This window comes from Theropithecus gelada, chromosome 10 (assembly GCF_003255815.1).
Source record: "Theropithecus gelada isolate Dixy chromosome 10, Tgel_1.0, whole genome shotgun sequence".
In the NCBI taxonomy this organism is placed as follows: domain Eukaryota; kingdom Metazoa; phylum Chordata; class Mammalia; order Primates; family Cercopithecidae; genus Theropithecus; species Theropithecus gelada.
This window is the reverse complement of record NC_037678.1, coordinates 67,971,955-67,992,010: the sequence shown is the minus strand read 5'-3', so window position 1 is coordinate 67,992,010 and position 20,056 is coordinate 67,971,955. Positions and strand designations below refer to the sequence as shown.

General features: G+C 44.4%; 1 protein-coding gene across 1 annotated transcript in view; it reads right to left on the bottom strand.

The window, feature by feature from the left end:
* The window catches only part of NCOA6 (nuclear receptor coactivator 6), a 120,021-nt gene that overhangs the window by 4,273 nt on the left and 95,692 nt on the right, over nt 1-20,056 (bottom strand). The window contains exons 12-14 of the mRNA XM_025398598.1: nt 18,468-18,536; nt 14,186-14,222; nt 8,251-8,399 (exon numbers count right to left, since the gene is read on the bottom strand). Of these exons, the coding sequence (XP_025254383.1) occupies nt 8,251-8,399; nt 14,186-14,222; nt 18,468-18,536 (255 nt within the window). The remainder of the gene's footprint in view (nt 1-8,250; nt 8,400-14,185; nt 14,223-18,467; nt 18,537-20,056) is intronic.

Below are 20,056 nucleotides of genomic sequence, written 5' to 3'. Positions count from 1 at the left end.
ACGCCATTCTCCGGCCTCAGCCTCCCGAGTAGCTGGGACTACAGGCGCCCGCCATCTCGCCCGGCTATTTTTTGTATTTCTTAGTAGAGACGGGGTTTCACTGTGTTCGCCAGGATGGTCTCGATCTCCTGACCTCGTGATCCGCCCGTCTCGGCCTCCCAAAGTGCTGGGATTACAGGCTTGAGCCACTGCGCCCGGCCATGGTTGGTTTCTAAATGAAGCTACTAGAGTACACTTTCAGGTGGTTACTCTTCAGGGTTTTCTCCCACGACATTATCAATATATGTTCACTTGCATATCTACAATAATACTTCTGCTTTAATTCAGTATATCGGTATACCCTGTGTTTTTTTAGACGGTTGCTTCACTGGCTGTGGGTAGGGTGGGGCTATCACCTACTTTGCTGTCAGGGGGACACCCAGGGCTGCTGATAATTACAGATTGCTCTGAACTTTCCTTAAATTAACATATTTTCCTCGTTCCAAACTTATGCTTTGAACTTCATGTTTTCAACTACCTTTTAAAAAAATACTTTTTTTTTTTGAGACGGAGTCTAGTTCTGTCGCCCAGGCTGGAGTGCAGTGGCGCGATCTCGGCTCACTGCAAGCTCCACCTCCCGGGTTCACTCCATTCTCCTAGCTCAGCCTCCTGAGTAGCTGGGACTACAGGTGCCCACCACCGCGCCCGGCTAATTTTTTGTATTTTTAGTAGAGACAGGGTTTCACTGTGATCTCGATCTCCTGACCTCGTGATCCGCCCGCCTCGGCCTCCCAAGGTGCTGGGATTACAGGCATGAGCCACCGAATAATTACCTTTTTCCCAGGTGAAAATATAACAAAAACTATTCTAAATGGAGGAGTAAATAATGATAAAGAAAACTAGAAAAATCAGCCAGGCACAGTGGCTCACGCCTGTAATTCCAGAGCTTTGGGAGGCTGAGGCAGGAGGATCACGAGGTCAGGAGATCGAGACCATCCTGGTTAACACAGTGAAACCCTGTCTCTACTAAAAAATACAAAAAATTAGCCGGGCGTGGTGGCGGGCGCCTGTAGTCCCAGCTACTTAGGAGGCTGAGGCAGGAGAATGGTATGAACCTGGGAGGCAGAGCTTGCAGTGAGCCGAGAGCGCCACTGCACTCCAGCCTGGGCAACAGAGCAAGACTCCGTCTCAGAAAAAAAAAGAAAACTAGAAAAATCATTTGTGTTTTTGTGGCAAATTCACCATGTCAGGAAGGAGAACTACTCATTTGCATGTTTGTAAACAACACATCTGATCAGGTGCAATTTTAAAAAGTGATTTGTGGTAGCTAATTTTTGTGTAATTATAAGTGACCCAACCAACCAAAACAGTGGATCAAAGCATGACCAAAAACCATGAGGGCCTTCCTGGACTTGCCCAGAAATCATCCATCCCACCTGCTCTGATCTGGCAGTCTGGCAGGCCTTGGCCAGCATGATGTAAGCAAACTCAGCTCTCACAGCAGGAGCATGATTAATGTCACTGGTTCTCCAACAATACAAAAACAGCAACACTTTTAATTACAAACCGCTCATAGTGTTTCTCAGCTTCAGAGATTTTCATGAAAAACACAGTATGTTTCTGATTTTGTTTGTATATGATATGTATGACCAAACTCTTATTAAATGCAAAAAGAAGCAGCCTCCTTTCCCCCTCAAAACTTTAAAAAGTGCTGATTCTGCAGGAACATACTTCATTCATATTTCAGGTACCCAGCACTGCATATGTCCCCACATTTGAGGTGCATCCATTTTAGAAACCAGCTTGATATTTTGTGATCACATTCTGGGTATGGGTTTAAATACAATCACAGTAAATTATTTTGTAACTTGGTTCACATTTTTGGATACAATATACAGGCCAAAAATATGCATAATTATTCTTTAATTTGGCTCCAAGAGCTTTAATACTGAAAAACCAAAAGGGCTCCAGTACTAATTTCTGATTTAAAAGGTAACTGTGATACTATGATATATAATTTTTGGTTTTTGTCCCACGTTCCTGGCTCATAGCTCCTGTAACTCTTGTAATTTCCTAAGTGACTGAGCAATCTTTTGTTAAAATATTTGGCTTTTTGCCCATAGTTCTTGAAACAGCTCTGAGGTTGAGTTGATCACAAATGGCCAACTCTTTTATCAATCATGCCTATGTAATGAAGCCCCACTAAAAATCCAAAAGGGACCTACCTCCCCTTCCCCTTCTTCCTCCATACAAAAACAAACAAAAAACAAAACAGAACAAAAAAACCCACAAAACCCACAAAAGGACTGAATTCAGGGGCTTCCCAGAAGCTGAACAAGAACATATCCACCTGCTAAGAGAGTGGTGCACCAACTCCACACGGATGGAAGCTTCTACACTTGGGACCCATACAGACCTTGCCCTATGTATCCCTTCATCTGGCTGTTCATTTGTATCCTTTAAAACAGTGGCCCCCAACCTTTTTGGCACCAGGGATTGGTTTTGTGGAAGACAATTGTTCCACGGACTGGGGGTTGGGGGGATATGGTTTCAGGATGAAACTGTTCCACCTCAGATTCTCAGGCATTAGTTAGATTCTCATAAGGACCACGTAACCTCTATCTCTCACATGCACAGTTTACAGTAGGGTTCACACTCCTATGAGAATCTAATGTCACCTCTGATTTGACAGGAGATGGAGCTCAGGCAGTAATGCTCACTTGCCCACCACTCACCTCCTGCTATGTGGCCTCGTTCCTAACAGGTCACAGACCACTACCAACCAGTCTACGGCCCGGGAATTGGGGACCACTGCTTTAAAATATCAGCAGGGCATGGTGGCTCATGCCTGTAATCCCAGCACTTTGGGAGGCGAAGGTGGGAGGATCACTTGAGCCCAGGAGTTCTAGACCAGCCTGGGCAACAGGGTGAGTCCTGTTTCTACAAAAAATTAAAACTTCAGCTAGACATGGTGGTGTGTGCCTGTAGTCTCAATTACTCAGGAGGCTAAGGCGGGAGGATTGCTTGAGCCCAAGAGTCTGAGGCTGCAGTGAGTGATGATAGTGCCACTGCACCCCAGCCTGGGTGACACAGTGAGACCCTGTCTCAAAAAAAAAAAAAAAACAAAAAAACTGGCTGGGCATGGTGGCTCACGCCTGTAATCCCAGCACTTTGGGAGGCCGAGGCAGGTGGATCATTTGAGGTTAGGAGTTCGAGACCAGCCTGGTCAACATGGTAAAACCCTATTTCTACTAAAGATATAAAAGTTAGCTGGGTGTGGTGGTACACACCTGTAATCCCAGCTACTTGGGAGGCTGAGGCACAAGAATTGCTTGAACTCGGGAGATGGAGGTTGCAATGAGCCAAGATCATGCCACTGCACTCCAGCCTGGGCGACAGAGCGAGACTCCGTCTCAAAAAAAAAAAAAAAAAAAAAAAAAAAATCTTTCATATGGGAGGCCAATGTGGGAGGATCACTTGAGGCCAAGAGCTCAAGATCAACCTGGGCACACAGGGAGACCCCATCTCTACAAAAAAATTAAAAAATTAGCCCAGCGTGGTGATGCACACCTATAGTTCCAGCTACTTGGGAAGCTGAGGCAGAAGGATTATTTAAGCTCAGGAGTTTAAGGTTGCAGTGAGCCATGATCATGCCACTGTACTCTAGCCTGGGTGACAGAGTGAGAACCTGCAAATGAAAAAAAAAAAAAGGGCCAGGCACAGTGGCTCACACCAGTAATCCCAGCACTTTGGGAGGCCAAGGCAAGTGGATCACTTGAGGTCAGGATTTCGAGACCAGCCTGGTCAACATGGCGAAACCCCATCTCTACTAAAAAAAAATACACACACACACACACGCACACACACAAATTAGCCAGGCATGGTGGTGCAAGCCTCTGTAATGCCAGCAACCCGGGAGGTTGAGGCATAAGAATCGCTTGAACCTGGGAGGTGGAGGTTGCAGTGAGCTGAGATCGTGCCACTGTACTTCAGCCTGGGCAACAGAGTGAGACTCTGTCACAAAACAAAACAAAACAAAACTAGAAAAAAAGAAAAAGCTTTATAATAAACTGGTAAACATGCTTCCCTGAGTGCTATCAGCCATTCTAGCAAATTAACTGAACCCAGTTAGGAGGGTTTCATGGAAACTCCAATTTTTAGCCAGCTAGTCAGAAGCACAGGTAAAACAACCCGGGGCTTGTACCTGGCATTGGAAGTGGGCAGCAGTCTTGTGGGACTGAGCCCTCAAACCTGGGGATCTGATACTATCTCCAGGCAGATAGTGTCAGAATTGAATTGGAGGACACCCAGCTGGTGTCTGAGGCAGGACTGATTGCTTGCTTGATGTGTGGGGAAAAAAAACACCTTACATCTGGTGTCAGAAGTGTGTTGTGAGAGTATAGCAGGAGAAACTGAGTCTGTTTTTCTACTCATACACAGTAACTTAACCAGGGACAGTTAGAGAATGATGGCCTGAGGTCTTGTGACTGATGTGGGTATCTATACATGACTGTGATTCCAGGGGCTGGCCAGAGCTATGCCATTCTTTAGGGAGACACTTAGTACCCCTCCATGCAAGAACACAAAGCCTGAGAGTCATTATGGCCTCTTCTAAGCCAACTGCTAAGCCTCAAAGCAAGGATGTGCCAGGCATTCCAACATCACCACCGCCACGGTGGGACAAGGTTCAGTTTAAGTGTACAGGCTTATTCCCCACCCCCAATACCCCCTAAAAACAGGTTCTAGCTTTCCATCTCTTCTTGGCTGGTAGTTCTCTACAGAGCGGTTCTAGTTTGAGCATCTCTTCTTAACTGTCCCAGCTGCTTCTTAGATTCTTTCTGGTGCCCTGTAAATAACACCTTTAGTAACTTGAGGCTCTGGGCTGAGGTCAAGGTTCCAAAAATCTGGTGTGTGACATCTCTAAAGGCCAATAGCTTTTCCCCGCTTTAAAGGTAATTACATACCATATTCTATAGCCTAGAAGATCCTGCTCTTTTGGGAAAGTGAAAGGCTACAAGAACATGCAGAACTGAGGGGAAGCAGATTTTCCCACAGAACTCTAGGCATGTTCCCTTTTATGCTTTAAGTTTAGTACTTCAATATACTGAAAAGTGTGCTTCCTTCCAAACTAGTTTCTGCCTAGAGATGATTCCCAGGGAGGAGGAAGGAAGTTATTGGCTTCATATCTCCGCCTAAAGTTAGGATACCTAACAGGACCCTGACAGTATTACTAGAAAAGAAAGAAGGCCCCTCTCACTTTTGCCGCTTAACTCTCCAGCAGGCTGAGTATGGTGATGGTACTTTGTACACCTCAATTTTACCTGTATATGACCTCTGCCCTATTCCCAGAGGCTCTTGTGAGGCATCGTGACATTCTTGCCTAGAGACATAACCTGCCAAGAGCAGCTGAGTCCTCAGATCCGTGTCTAGTGTCTAGTGTGGGTGCACCAGAATCTACCTGGTCTTTAGGCTGGCATCCCAATGATACTTGACCGTTTCTCAGCAGTCCTGCTGGTATCAGGTACTCAGCCAGGATCCCAGCTCTTACCTTACCCAAACTGAACTATTCAAGCTCAGCACATTTCCTAAGAGAATAATCTGGTCACTGCCTCAGCTTAAATGTCATGTCATTTTTTTCCAGAAAGCCTTCTCTGACCTGGCAGAAGAGCAAGGTATCCCAGCTATATGCTCTTACAGTGCCATGTAATTTTGCTATCATAGCATTTAACATTTAACACAGAGTATTAGAATTCGTCTTTCAACGTGGTGAAAACAGAGACTCTCTTTTTTTTTTTTTTTTTTTTTGAGATGGAGTCTCACTCTGTCACCCAGGCTAGAGTGCAATGATGCAATCTCGGCTCACTGCAACCTCTGCCGCCCAGGTTCAAGCAGTTCTCCTGCCTCAGCGTCCCCAGTAGCTGGGATTATAGGCACCCACCACCACGCCCAGCTAATTTTTGTATTTTGAGTAGAGACAGGGTTTCTTTTTTTTTTTTTTTTTTTTTTTTTTTGAGACGGAGTCTCGCTCTGTCGCCCAGGCTGGAGTGCAGTGGCCGGATCTCAGCTCACTGCAAGCTCCGCCTCCCGGGTTCACGCCATTCTCCGGCCTCAGCCTCCCGAGTAGCTGGGACTACAGGCGCCCGCCACCTCGCCCGGCTAGTTTTTTGTATTTCTTAATAGAGACGGGGTTTCACCGTGTTAGCCAGGATGGTCTTGATCTCCTGACCTTGTGATCCGCCCGTCTCGGCCTCCCAAAGTGCTGGGATTACAGGCTTGAGCCACCGCGCCCGGCCAGAGACAGGGTTTCACCATGTTGGTCAGGCTGGTCTCGAACTCCTGACCTCAGGTGATTTACCCAACTCGGCCTCCCAAAGTGCTGGGATTACAGGCATGAGCCATCGCACCTGGCTGAGACTCTGTCTTTTCACTAAATAACCTCAGGGCCTGACATGTAGTAAATATTTAATACATATTTGATAGACGGTTATTCATCTGATAATTACTGATTGGTACATCTCTGTATTTGGCACCATACTAGGCACCAGCGATACAGTAGTTAGCAAAATCAGACATAATCTCCTGCCCTAACCAAGTATACATACTAATTACCTATGTCACAAACTGGCATAAAGTTATAGCTGTGGTATTATGAAGAAGAACCTGGTGCTGTGATTCCCCACAGCAGTGACAACTGAGCTAAGATAAGTAGGAAGGGTGGGATGTTAAGGAGAAGAGAGGTGGGCAGAGAGAAGAGCACTCCCTGCAGTAGCTGCATGCAACATATGCACAGGCTTGTGATGAGAGGAATGAGGATGGCATGTCCAACTTGCCAAGGAAAGTGGGATGAGGCTGGGAGATGACAGGGCCGAGACCACACAGAAGCTTGTGGGCAAGGTTGAAGCTTCTGGACTTTAATCCTAATTACAATGGTAAATCACTGAAGGGTTTTAAGCTAGTAAGTAGTAGTGAAGATGGAAAAGGGCCACCTGAGATAAAATGGGCAATATTTTGTGATGAATTTGATATAAGGGTGAGGGAAAGAGGTATCAAGGAGAACTTGTCTAATGGATAGATGGTGGTGCCATTTATTGAGATGAGGAACAATGGCAGAGGACCTCACTGTTGGAGGTGAAAATCACAAGTTTGGTTTTAGACATGTTGAGTCTGAGGTTCCAATAAGGATGTGCATGCAGTTGTCTAAGATCTCTAGGGGTCTGTACTAGAAACAGAAATACAAATTTACAAGTCATCTGTGAAAGGCTGTAACTAAAGAAGAGGGGCATGACTGAGATCTATTAGGGAGAAAATACAAATTTGAAGAGAAAAGGTGACTCAGGATCAAAGTTTGAGGAAGGTCACCATCTAATGGCTGGGAAGGGAATTCTACTTTCTCTGTGAAGAGGTCAGGGTCTCTACCGAGAAAGGGGGAGAAAGTGTGGACCAGAGATTTAAAAAGAGTAGAGAGTGGGAAAGAGAGCTGACCACAGAAACATGGAAAGATAGCTGGGCCATATTCAGGACCTATCTGAAGTGGGTGATCATGAATTTAAAGTGGAATGAGCTGGGCGTGGTGGCTCAGCCTGTAATCCCAGCACTTGAGAAGCTGAGGCGGGCAGATCACTTGAGGTTAGGAGTTTGAGACCAGCCTGGCCAACATGATAAATCCCTGTCTCTACTAAAAATAGAAACATTAGCCACGCGTGGTGCACGCACCTGTCATCTCCTGAGGCAGGAGAATCACCCAAACCTGGGAGGTGGAGGTTACAGTGAGCCGAAATCATTGACACTGCACTCCAGCCTGGGCAACAGAATGAGACTCCATCTCAAAAACAAAAAAAACGTGGACTCAAGGCCAGGTGTGGTGGCTCATGCCTGCAATTCCAGCTTTGGAAGGCTGAGGCAGGAGGATTACTTGAGCCTAGGAATTCAAGGCTGCAGTGAGCTGTGATTGTGCCACTGCACTCCAGCCCAGGCAATAAAGTGAGACCCTGTCTCAAACAAACAAACAAAAAACAACAACAACAAAAACCAGTGGAATAAATCTGCCCTGTTATGTTCTTTTTTCCAGCAGTGCTTGTTGCTCTTATGTACACACACAGAGAACACATAGTTAAATGAACAAATAAAGGACCAAACAAGTAGTAGAAGACAAAGACACTTGACAGACTTCAGGAACAGAAGCAAAGATGAAGAACAAAGTCTTCTGCTGCTGTGATAAGGACTCTATTCCTCTATTTGACCCACAAATAGCACCCACATCCCACTGCTAACCTTTAGTAGAGCTGGAGGCTGACGCAGGTCGAGAAGATCGTTTACGATGTCCATTTTCCACACTTTCAGAAGCCACAGTTGGCTCTTCAGTTCGGGAGTTTCTTCGGCTCGGGATTTTGGACTTTTCAACTATCTCTTTGGGCTCACTGCTGACAGAAGCAAAAAATTTCCAAGCAGGTGAGGGAATCAGGCCACACAAAAAACGGGCTCTTCAGATAGTTTCATTTGTAAAGTAGGAGACTAAGAACTATATAGTTATTCTGGAGAGAAAGCAGTTCAACCTGGGGCAATAAGCACTATTGCCTTCTATATTACTGGGGGTTTAAAAGCGAGTCTAGCTTATTACATTAGTAAAAACAAAATAGTAAAGCATAATGTTGGTGAAATTGTAGAAAAACCGGTAAAAGACATAAAAAAAATTGGAACAAAACTCCTCTAATTCCTCACCCATTTTCTTATCCTTTTTTCTTTTCTTTCTTCTTTTTTTTCAGACACAGTGTTACTCTTGTCGCCCAGGCTGGAGAGCAGGGGTGTTATCTCAGCTCACTGCGACTCCTACCTCCTGGGTTCAGGCAATTCACCTGCCTCAACCTCCCGAGTAGCTGGAACTACAGCCATGTGCCACCATGCTCTGCTAATTTTTGTCTTTTTAGTAGAGATGGGGTTTTACCACACTGGCCAGGATGGTCTTAAACCCCGACCTCAAGTGATCCACCCACCTCGGCCTCCCAAAGTGTGGGATTACAGGTGTGAGCTATTGCACCAGGCCCCTCATCCATTTTCCTAAGGTAGGAATAGTCCCCTTCAAAAATTACAACATTTTGGATTTTGTAAATTTTTAGAATCATGAAAAAGGTCTTTAATATGTCTGAAAATTGCTAATAACTCAAAATAGTATATAAACCTAGGAAATTATTAACATATATTGGCATTTACTAATGATCCTGGTAGAGTCAGATAACAGCATATTAGAAGCCACAGTATGGGGATAATTCACAAGATACTGCTAGGTATATTGATTGTCCCCACCCCAAACCCCTTTTCTTAGTATATGAAGATTTAAAATTGGTAATATTCACTGTTATTGAGGATACAGGAACAAAAACATTTACATACACTCCTAATTGGAGTGTAAATTGTGTAACCTAGCGGTTCTCAAAAGGAGGCAATTTTGCTTCTTAGGGGACATTTAGCAACGTTTGGAGACATTTTTGATTGTCACAACTTGAGGAGAAGGGTGCTACTGGAATCTTTTGGGTACAGGCCAGGGATGCCACTAAACATAAGCCCCACACAACAGTTATCTGGCCCCAAAGCTCAATAATGTTGAGGCTGAGAAACTCTGGTGTAACCCTTGACTCAGCAATCCCATTTCTAGGTGCCTAAGGAAACAAATCTTTTTACAGAGCTCCACACATAAGGAAGTTAAAATATTTTATTTGGGCCGGGCACGGTGGCTCAAGCCTGTAATCCCAGCACTTTGGGAGGCCGAGACGGGCGGATCACAAGGTCAGGAGATCGAGACCATCCTGGCTAACATGGTGAAACCCCGTCTCTACTAAAAATACAAAAAACTAGCCGGGCGAGGTGGCGGGCGCCTGTAGTCCCAGCTACTCGGGAGGCTGAGGCAGGAGAATGGTGTAAACCCGGGAGGCGGAGCTTGCAGTGAGCTGAGATCCGGCCACTGCACTCCAGCCCGGCCACTGCACTCCAGCCTGGGCGACAGAGCGAAACTCCGTCTCAAAAAAAAAAAAAAAAAAAAAAAAAAAAAACAAAAAAAAACACATTTTATTTGTACTAGTGAAAACAGAAGACCTAAATGCCTAACGATAGTAGATTAGTTGGCTAAATCATGGCACATCCATATGGAGTCATGAAAAATCATGTTGTAGATTATTTAATGACAAAAACGATTCGCGACACATTACCAAGTGGGAAAAACTTACCAACATAATGAACAGTATAATTCCATTTTCATTGTTATATATGTTGAGTATATATGTAACTACATATGAATAAATATGAGCTATATACACATAAATCTTTTGTTGTTGTTGTTTGTTTTTAAGATGGAGTCTTGCTCTGTCACCCAGGCTGGAGTGCAGTGGCACGATCACAGCCCAGTGCCAACTCATTACAGGCGTGAGCCACAACGCCCAGCCCTATACACATAAATCTGACACAATATATTTGGGTGCATACTGTGTGAAAAAGACTAGAAGTAGATGAACTACTAGTTGAGTTGTAGGAATACTGGTTTACTGGTAAGTTATTTTCTTCTCTGTAATTCTCTGATCTGAATTTCTGGTTTTCTTTAATAACCTTTTTACACTTTCATGGTTCAAAAATGCATGTTAAAATTATTAGAAAAAAATTCCTTTAGACAATTAAATTTGCTTGTAAGACATGTACCAAATACAAATAATGCAACAAAGCAAAACAAAACTGGTCAAAAGGCTGCCTCTTCTGGGAAGTCTTCCATGACCTCATTTCCCAAGTACAGCCGTCTCTTTTGTGTCTTGGGTTCACAGTCTTTATCTGGCATTCTAGAGCACCCATCAGAATGTACATCATGTTCTATTTTAATGTTTTGTGCCTTCAACTAGACTGTAAGCTTCTTTTTTTTTTTTTTTTTTTTTTTTTTTTTTTTTGAGACGGAGTCTCGCTCTGTCGCCCAGGCTGGAGTGCAGTGGCCGGATCTCAGCTCACTGCAAGCTCCGCCTCCCGGGTTCACGCCATTCTCCTGCCTCAGCCTCCCGAGTAGCTGGGACTACAGGCGCCGGCCACCTCGCCCGGCTAGTTTTTTTTTGTATTTCTTAATAGAGACGGGGTTTCACCCTGTTAGCCAGGATGGTCTCGATCTCCTGACCTCGTGATCCGCCCGTCTCGGCCTAACTGTAAGCTTCTTAAGGACACAGACCATAACCTGATTGTCAACTATCCCTACCCTTCCACTGTTCACTCCTGCCAGAGGACCCTTTGCTAGTAGCACCGTGGTTGGGAACTGGGCCACACTGTTCACTCCCATAGTTTTATGTATAACAGCTACCCCACACCCAACCATAAGCCAAGGTAAGTCAAGGAGAAGTGAGGCTGAAGCTGGGGTGGAATTACAAGTCAGAGGGATTTACACCTCCTTTGAGAGGTAGTGAAGACGACTTTCTGGCTAGGAGCCCAGAAAATGGTCAAAGCTTCTGAGGAAAGAAAATTCTTTAAAAAAAAATTTTTTTTTTTTGAGATGGAGTTTTGCTCTTGTTGCCTAGGCTGGAGTGCAATGGTGTGATCTCGGCTCATGTCAACCTCTACCTCCCAGGTTCAAGCGATTCTCCTGTCTCAGCCTCCTGAGTAGCTGGGATTACAGGCATGCGCCACCACGCCCAGCTAATTTTTGTATTTTCAGTAAAGACGGGGTTTCACCATGTTGGCCAGGTTGGTCTTGAACTCCTGACCTCAAATGATCCGCCCGCCTCGGCCTCCCAAAGTGCTGGGATTATAGGCATAAGCCACCATGCCCAGCCGAATTTTTTTGTTTTTTTTGAGGCAGGATATCACTCTGTTCCCCAGGCTGGAGTGTGGGTAGTGCAATCATGGCTCATTGCAGCCTTGACCTCCCAGGCTCAAGTGATCCTCCCACCTTAGCCTCCTGAGTAGCTGGGACTACAGGCAAGTGCCACCATGACCAGCTAATTTTTAATTAATTTTTTATTAATTTTTCGTAGAGACAGGGTCTCCCTATGTTGCCCAGGCTGGGCAACTCCTGAGCTCAACCAATCCTCCCTCCTTGGCCTCCCAAAATGCTGGGGTTACAAGCATGAGCCACTGTACCTGGCTAGATGGTTCCTAATGAAAGTGCCTCTTTCTCCTGGCAAAACAAAAGCCACAGCAAGACTATCCTGTTTTTTATGGTCAATGCTCAGGTATCGCTGGAAACAAATACCCCAAAGGCATTTTTGGTCTAATTAGCTTCTTTCTCTAGACAAATCGCTGGTGCATGTTTGAGAAATGCAGATGAATTCAAACATTAGCCCAATCCAAATAAAACCAGACAGGCAGAGTGGTATAGTAGGAGTAGCAATGAATTTGGAATGAGATGAACAAGGGTCAAGTCTTAGCTATGCATTTATTGACTATGCTATTTAATGCTCTATGTTCTAGACTCTTTTTTTTTTTTTTTTTTTTTAAAGATAGAGTCTTACTCTGTTGCTCATGTTGGAGTACAGTGGGCAGGACTACGGCTCACTGCAACCTCGACTTCCCTGGGCTCAGGTGATCCTCCCACCTCAGCCTCCCAAGTAGCTGGGACTACAGGCGCGTACCACTATGCCCAGCTAATTTTTTGTATAGACAGGGTTTCACTATGTTGCCCAGGCTGGCCTCAAACTCCTGGGTTCAAGCCATCTGCCTACCTTGGCCTCCCAGAGTGTTGGGAGTACAGGTGTGAGCCACCGAGCCTGGCCATTCTAGACTCTTTTTTCTTTTCTCTCTTTTTTTAGACAGAATCTCACTCTGTCGCCCAGGCTGCAGTACAGTGGCATGATCTCGGCTCACTGCAACCTCCGCCTCCCAGGTTCAAGTTACTCTCCTGCCTCAGCCTCCCAAGCAGCTGGGATTATAGGCATGCGCCACCATGCCTGGCTAATTTTTGTAGTTTTAGTAGAGACGGGGTCTTACCACGTTGGCCAGGTCGGTATCAAACTCCTGACCTCAAATGATCCGCCCGCCTCAGCCTCCCAAAGTGCTGGGATTACAGGCGTGAGCCACTGCGCCCAGCCTTGTTCTAGACTCTTGATCTATAAATCCCATCTTGTCTGCTGCAATACATAGGTTAAATGTCAGGGCTCTGAAGTCAGAAGGCTTGGGTTTGAATCTAACCTTCACCATTTACTAACTCTGTGACCTTGGGGAATTTAGTTAACGTTTCTGAGCTTTAGATTCCTCATCTATAAAACAGAATTTACTTTCCTAATAGATACTGTGAAAACTAGATGAGATAATACATCTAGGGCGCTTGTAGCTCAAACTATTAAGGATGCATGGCACGGAACAACATTCAAATAAATGGTGGCTATTAACCTCCTCACAGGGATGATATTAAGATTAAATGAAAAAAATATTGTGAAAGTGTTTTATGAAGTTGCTGTACAATTATGAGAAGTTCTTTAAAATATTATCCACTGCATTCCTACACTAAAAGAGGCAAGGCTGGGCATGGTGGCTCACGCCTGTAATCCCAGAGGCTGAGACAGGTGGATCACTTGAGGTCAGGAGTTCAAGACCAGCCTGGCCAACATGGTGAAACCTCATCTCTACTAAAAATACAAAAATTAGCTGGGCGTGGTGGTGCACCAAGATCGTGCCACTGCACACCAGCCTGGGTGACAGAGCAAGACTGCCTCCAAAAAAAGCCATGACTTTTGGAAAATGGTAATATTCCTCTCCATAGAGCTAATGAAGTTGAAGCCATAGATGTATTTCATTTTGAAGGGTTATGTGGAGCAGCACAGTGTAACAGAAAAAAGCACAGGTTTTAGGTCAGATCCTGCCTGGCTTTCTCCTTCTTTCGCCTTGAGGGTCAAACAACTGTTCTTTAGAAGACAGTTGCAAGGACTATTATTAATATCAATGGTAACAACAGCTCCCATATATTGAACATTTACTATTTCCTCATTATGCTGAGTGCTGAACGTGTTACCTCATTCAGCTTTGAAAACAACCATAAAAGGTAGAAACTTAGCCTCCAAGTTTTATTAAGAGAAATGTTACCTCTGAGGGATTAGGACTCAAGACATCTCTCTACGTTAGCAGTAAAAACAGACTGGCGCGAGAGTGAAGGAAAAGGACAAGGTGAAGAGAGGTTTAAAGACTGAGAAAGCTGATACCTTTCAAAGAGGCTTATGCTGTGTTCATGCTACGTCTGCAGAAATGATCATCTTACCTTTGTCCAGAGACTATGCCAGCATTTACCTCCAGCTCTGTAAAAAAATGTAAAGGATAGAAATGAAATGTGGGAGCTGCCACGGAGAGAAGCTAAGAGTATACAAGAATTCTGAATGCCCTATTTAGGCTAAAGTGTCCCTGTGCCCAGAAGGATTCTCACCCTACATGGTATGGAGACAAAGCTGGCACAGATACAACTTGGTTTATTTGAGACATAAGACACTTGGTCTATTTTTATTTCTACGCCACACTGTGAAATAACCTGTTTGGATTAATAGAACTAAGTTCACCCTTCCTCGTTTGTATCTCATCCAGTTACAACCAGGTTAGCAAAATAAGTCTCTTCCTCTCATGTGGAAGAGACTGTTTTCATTTTAAAACATCTCCACCTTCTTGGCATTTTTTAAAAAAAGCAATCTTCAAATATGTCTTGAATATCTATTAAGGATGCATTCTTCTCAAAAGGACTTCCTCACTGAGTGTTAGAGGGCATAGTGCTTTGCTTTCAGATATTGCCTTTAGACCCCATTCTATTCCTTTCTTTCTCAACCTCCCAGCAATGCCCTCCAAGCAAGGAAAATCTCAGTAATTCGTCTCACAGCGTTTTGCATCAATGAGCACACTCTGGGTTTGCCAGGCACTTCTTCCTCAGCACCAGCAGAAAAACATTTGCTTTCTCTATTATGTGCCTTTAGGTAGTTCCATCTTTTCCAAAAGCCTTCCCTGATGTACCAGAGAACAGTGATCTATCTTGCCTCTGGCCTCCCATAGCCCTACACCTGTTCCCCCATTGAGGGAATTCAGCACCTCATTACTCAGTATATATGTCTAACCTACTCTACTAATTACATGGTAACCTTAAAGGCAGTGAAGTTAGAGTGCCTGGTTCAAAATTTTGGCTTCAATGCTTATTAGCCATGTAACCTTGGGTAAATTACCTGACATCTCTGTGCTCAATGCCTTATCTAAAAAATGGGAATAACCACATTACTCACTTCAAAGTTAAGAAGATGAAATAATGCATGTAGAAATTTTAGTATGGCAACTGACACTTAGTCATAACTCAATGTTATTAGCTATTATTATTGCTATGAAGATCAGGTTGATGCAGCCTTCCATGTAAGGAGGTTGGACTACTCTGCCTTTAATGCAAGGTGCTAGTAGAAGGGAATCTTTAATGGGAGGCTGAGGCAAAGGAATTGCTTGAACCCAGGAGGCGGGGATTGCAGTGAGCCAAGATCGCGCCACTACACTCCAGTCTGGTGACAGAGCAAGACTTTGTCTCAAAAAAAAAAAAAAAAAGAAGAAGGGAATCTTTGCTTCTCATTGCTGTTTAGCCTCCTGTATTTGTACCCACAAAGCCTGAAAACCCATCCACAAGAAATAGACACCAATTCACTGAGTCTCTGCTACTTTGCTGGCCTGGCTGGAAGATATAAACTCAGGTAATGTGTGCTCAAAAGTGAAAACGACTCAAGTCAAAAGAGGTGCTCATACTGTTATTTTATTTTTTTGAGACAGGGTCTCACTCTGTCCCCCAGGCTGGGGTACAGTGGTGCTCACTGCAACCCCCACCTCCAGGGTTCAAGCAATTCTCCTGCCTCAGCCTCCCAAGTAGCTGGGACTACAGGCACACACTACCATGCCCAGCTAATTTTTGTATTTTTAATAGAAACAGGGTTTAGACATGTTGGCCAGTCTTGTCTTGAACTCCTGGCCTCAAGTGATCCGCCCGCCTCGGCCTCCCAAAGTGCTGAGATTACAGGCATGAGCCACTGCACCTGGCCTATTTTTATTTTTGGGGGGATGGTCTCACTCTGTCTCCCAGGCTAGAGTGCAGTGGGATCACAGCTCACTGCAGCCTCAACTGGACTCCTTGGGGTCAGATGATCCTCCTACCTCGGCCTCCCAAGTAGCATGCATGCCAAGCCCAACTAATTTTTAAAAATTTTTTGTAGAGATGGCGTTTTGCTATGTTGCCCAGGGTGATCTTGAACCCCTGGGGCTCAATCATTCCCCCCATCTCAGCCTCCTAAAGCACTGGGGTTACAGGCATGAGTCATCACACCCAGCCTAGTTTGCTCTTTTTTTTGAGACAGAGTTTTGCTCTTGTTGCCCAGGCTAGAGTTCAATGGTTCAATCTCCAGCTCACCACAACCTCTGCATCCCAGGTTCAAGCGATTCTCCTGCCTCAGCCTCCAGAGTAGCTGGGATTACAGGCATGTGTACCTGTAGGCACATACTACCATACCCAGCTAATTTTCTATTTTTAGTAGAGACGGGGTTTCTCCATGTTGGTCAGGGTGATCCCGAACTCCCAACCTCAGGTGATCTGACCGCCTCGGCCTCCCAAAGTGTTGGGATTACAAGTGTGAGCCACCGCGCCTGGCCTAGTTTCCTCTTTTAAAACAAGAAAGTTTGATGCTTTTGAGAATCTTAACACTATCACTGCTGATTCATAAGTAGAGATCAAGAAAGTTCAATGAAGATAATCAGTGGCTCTGAGGGATATTAAGGATAAGGAGATTCATTTATACCAAACTTCAAAATGGAACAGGATTCTTCAGCCAATTACTGTGAGAAGGGGGAAAAATGATATGGTAAATCCTATTTTCTAGAGTAGGGTTGGGGCAGGAAATGGAATTCCTTTTCTCTTTATAGTTACTCCTTTTCTTACCAAAAATGAGTTTTGCTGTATGACCCCTCCTTTAAAAAATGTGCTCCATTCCTACCCTTCTCAAATATCAACATGATGTCAGGTATCATGTGGGCAATGGCAACAAAGAAAGCATCTGGGTGGCTGGGCCGGGTGCCGTAGCTCACACCTGTAATCCCAGCACTTGGGGAGGCTAAGGCAGGTGGATCACGAGGTCATGAGATCAAGACCATCCTGGCGAACATGATGAAACCCCGTCTCTACTAAATATACAAAAAATTAGCCAGGCGTGGTGGCAGGCACCTGTAGTCCCAGCTACTCGGGAGGCTGAGGCAGGAGAATGGTGTGAACCCAGGAGGCAGAGCTTGCAGTGAGCAGAGATCGCACCACTGCACTCCAGCCTGGATGACAAAGCAAGACTCTGTCTCAAAAAAAAAAAAAAAAAAAAAAAAAAAGACTCTGGGTGACTNGCTACTCGGGAGGCTGAGGCAGGAGAATGGTGTGAACCCAGGAGGCAGAGCTTGCAGTGAGCAGAGATCGCACCACTGCACTCCAGCCTGGATGACAAAGCAAGACTCTGTCTCAAAAAAAAAAAAAAAAAAAAAAAAAAGACTCTGGGTGACTGAAATGTTTTTTGCTCGCACACTACTTTCAGAGGCCTGATTTTATTCAGAGTGCGCAGTAGAAAGTCCTATCCATCACATAGGATGTAGCATTCTGAAGTAGGTTTTAAAATAATCACAAACTATACCTTACTTTTATTGGCTCAGATTCACAAAATTAAGCATGGCTACTATTTTTTTTTCTTACTTTGTCAAGTATGTGAATTGTAGTTTCAATGAGATTCTTACCTCTGTGGGAACCAGTCAGACTTTTTTTTTTTTTTTTTTTTTTTAACTCCTCAGTGATCTACAGTGACAAAGAATCAGGCGAGACTAAACTGTACCATATCTGATATTTATCTGCCTCCAGTGTGTAAAGGCAAACCAAGGGCTGTTACTGCCATCATCCTCATGTATTCTGAGCTGATCCTGATCCCACAGCAGTTATTTGTCAGATTACCATGGGCTCCTACTTCCAGAACTATCATCCCTTGTGCTATTTACAATATATCGGTCACAGGGAGAAACTTAATGCCACCCAGAGGTGACTGAAATGACTGCCTCCCTGGAGGAATGGCTACCACATTGTGGCAGAGACTCTATGAACAAGACTCCACTACTGTCATGATAATAAAATTACAAAGTGCATTAATGCTTGCCAGCCCCGTAAGTCACCATATGCCAGTTATTCAGCTGCCAACCATGGGTGCCAGGGTCATAGAACAGGGAAAACTCTGCAACAGAAACCCATGGCTGGGTGGCAGACAATGGGCACAGAGATGCCCTTCTTGAGTTCCTTAGCTGACACTATGAATGCATAAGAGAGCAAGCTGGTCAGGGGGAAAATAATCTCAAGTAGAACTGCACAAGCTCTGCTGCTCAACCAAAGTCTGCTCTGAAACAAACAGATAAAATAGTTCCAGCTACTTCCTGGCATAAGAACACATGACGTTGAGGACAGCAGTAGTTCCTTCACATGTAACCCATCCCACTCCAAGATGTTTTTCCAAAGTACACCTTACCTGGTCTGGCAACAGAGGCCTGCAGTGCTGTGGTTGAAGTTTCCTTTGAGACTAAATTCTGTGAAGGGGCTAAGGCAAGGAAAAAAAAATTACAGACCTTTTACTTTCTTTTCTAAACAAAAAGAAAGCATTAACCTAATCAAGGGCTAAGTAACTGCTGAAACAATATACTCTTAGAGGGCAGTACTCAAAATTGGCCTCGAAATTACAAGTACATTTTTTTTTTTTTTTTGAGACGGAGTCTCGCTCTGTCGCCCAGGCTGGGGTGCAGTGGCCGGATCTCAGCTCACTGCAAGCTCTGCCTCCCGGGTTTACGCCATTCTCCTGCCTCAGCCTCCCGAGTAGCTGGGACTACAGGCGCCCGCCACCACGCCCGGCTAGTTTTTGTTGTATTTTTTAGTAGAGACGGGGTTTCACCGTGTTAGCCAGGATGGTCGCGATCTCCTGACCTTGTGATCCGCCCGTCTCGGCCTCCCAAAGTGCTGGGATTACAGGCTTGAGCCACCGCGCCCGGCCACAAGTACATTTTAAGACTTACTAAAAAAATTAATTACCATAACACTCAGTACCAATGACTACCATTTAGGGGTATAAGCTTTTCCTTTTGGTATGTATAATAATAAGGGAAGGAGATGGCTATAAGAACACAGCACTCATATTTTCTGTTTCTTGAGGTCAGGTTCTGAACACTACTCGAAAAAGTCCCAAAGCATACCTTAGTAGGCAACCCAAACCATAGAGGTACAATTATACATTCCCCTCAGCATTTAAAAAATCTAGTCTTACTCCCTAAAGACTATACTCCATGAGAGTGGAAATGGTCACATAGTTTTGTACTTTTCTACAGCACTCAGCAAAAGTGATGGGCATAAAGCAGGCATTCAATTCATACATAATAAATAAATAAATTTCATATGTTATTTACTTATCTAACAAATAGTTGCGAAGAACTTACTAGGGGCAAGACACTGTGCCAGGTACCCTGAGAGACCAAACTACATCCTCTTGCACATCAGGAACTCAGTCTAGTATTAAAGATAAGATACATACATGTGGTGCACTTGAGTGCACTCTGATGTCATATGAAGGAGTCACAAAGTATAAAATACTACAAAAGTCCAAAGCAAGGGTTAGCACTTCTAGGTTGAGAAATCTGAAGGCACATTAAAGGGAGAAACATCAGAATCAGGCTTCAAAGGACACAGAGAACTTAGGCCCTTAAGGAATGGAATAAAATACATAATGCACTCTAGAAGGGAACCATCCTGGAAGATACAGTAAAGATTATGGCGTGGGTATGCCACAGTCACATCTTGACACCTCAGTCTAAAATCCTAGCTAAACTCTGCGACAATACGTTTTACTCTCTTGTGGAAACTGAATTTTGTATATTTCCCTCCCTGCTTATTAAAGCAGTAAATTAGGCATTTATGTATAAGAATTTATTTTGGATGCTCATCTGATAAACCTTAAAACTATATCTTAACTTCTACTTTTAACTTTAGTGTTCATTTCTCAAATTTCCTTTTCTTTTTCTTCTGAGACAGACTTGCTCTGTCGCCCAGGCTGTAGCGCAATGGCAGGATCTC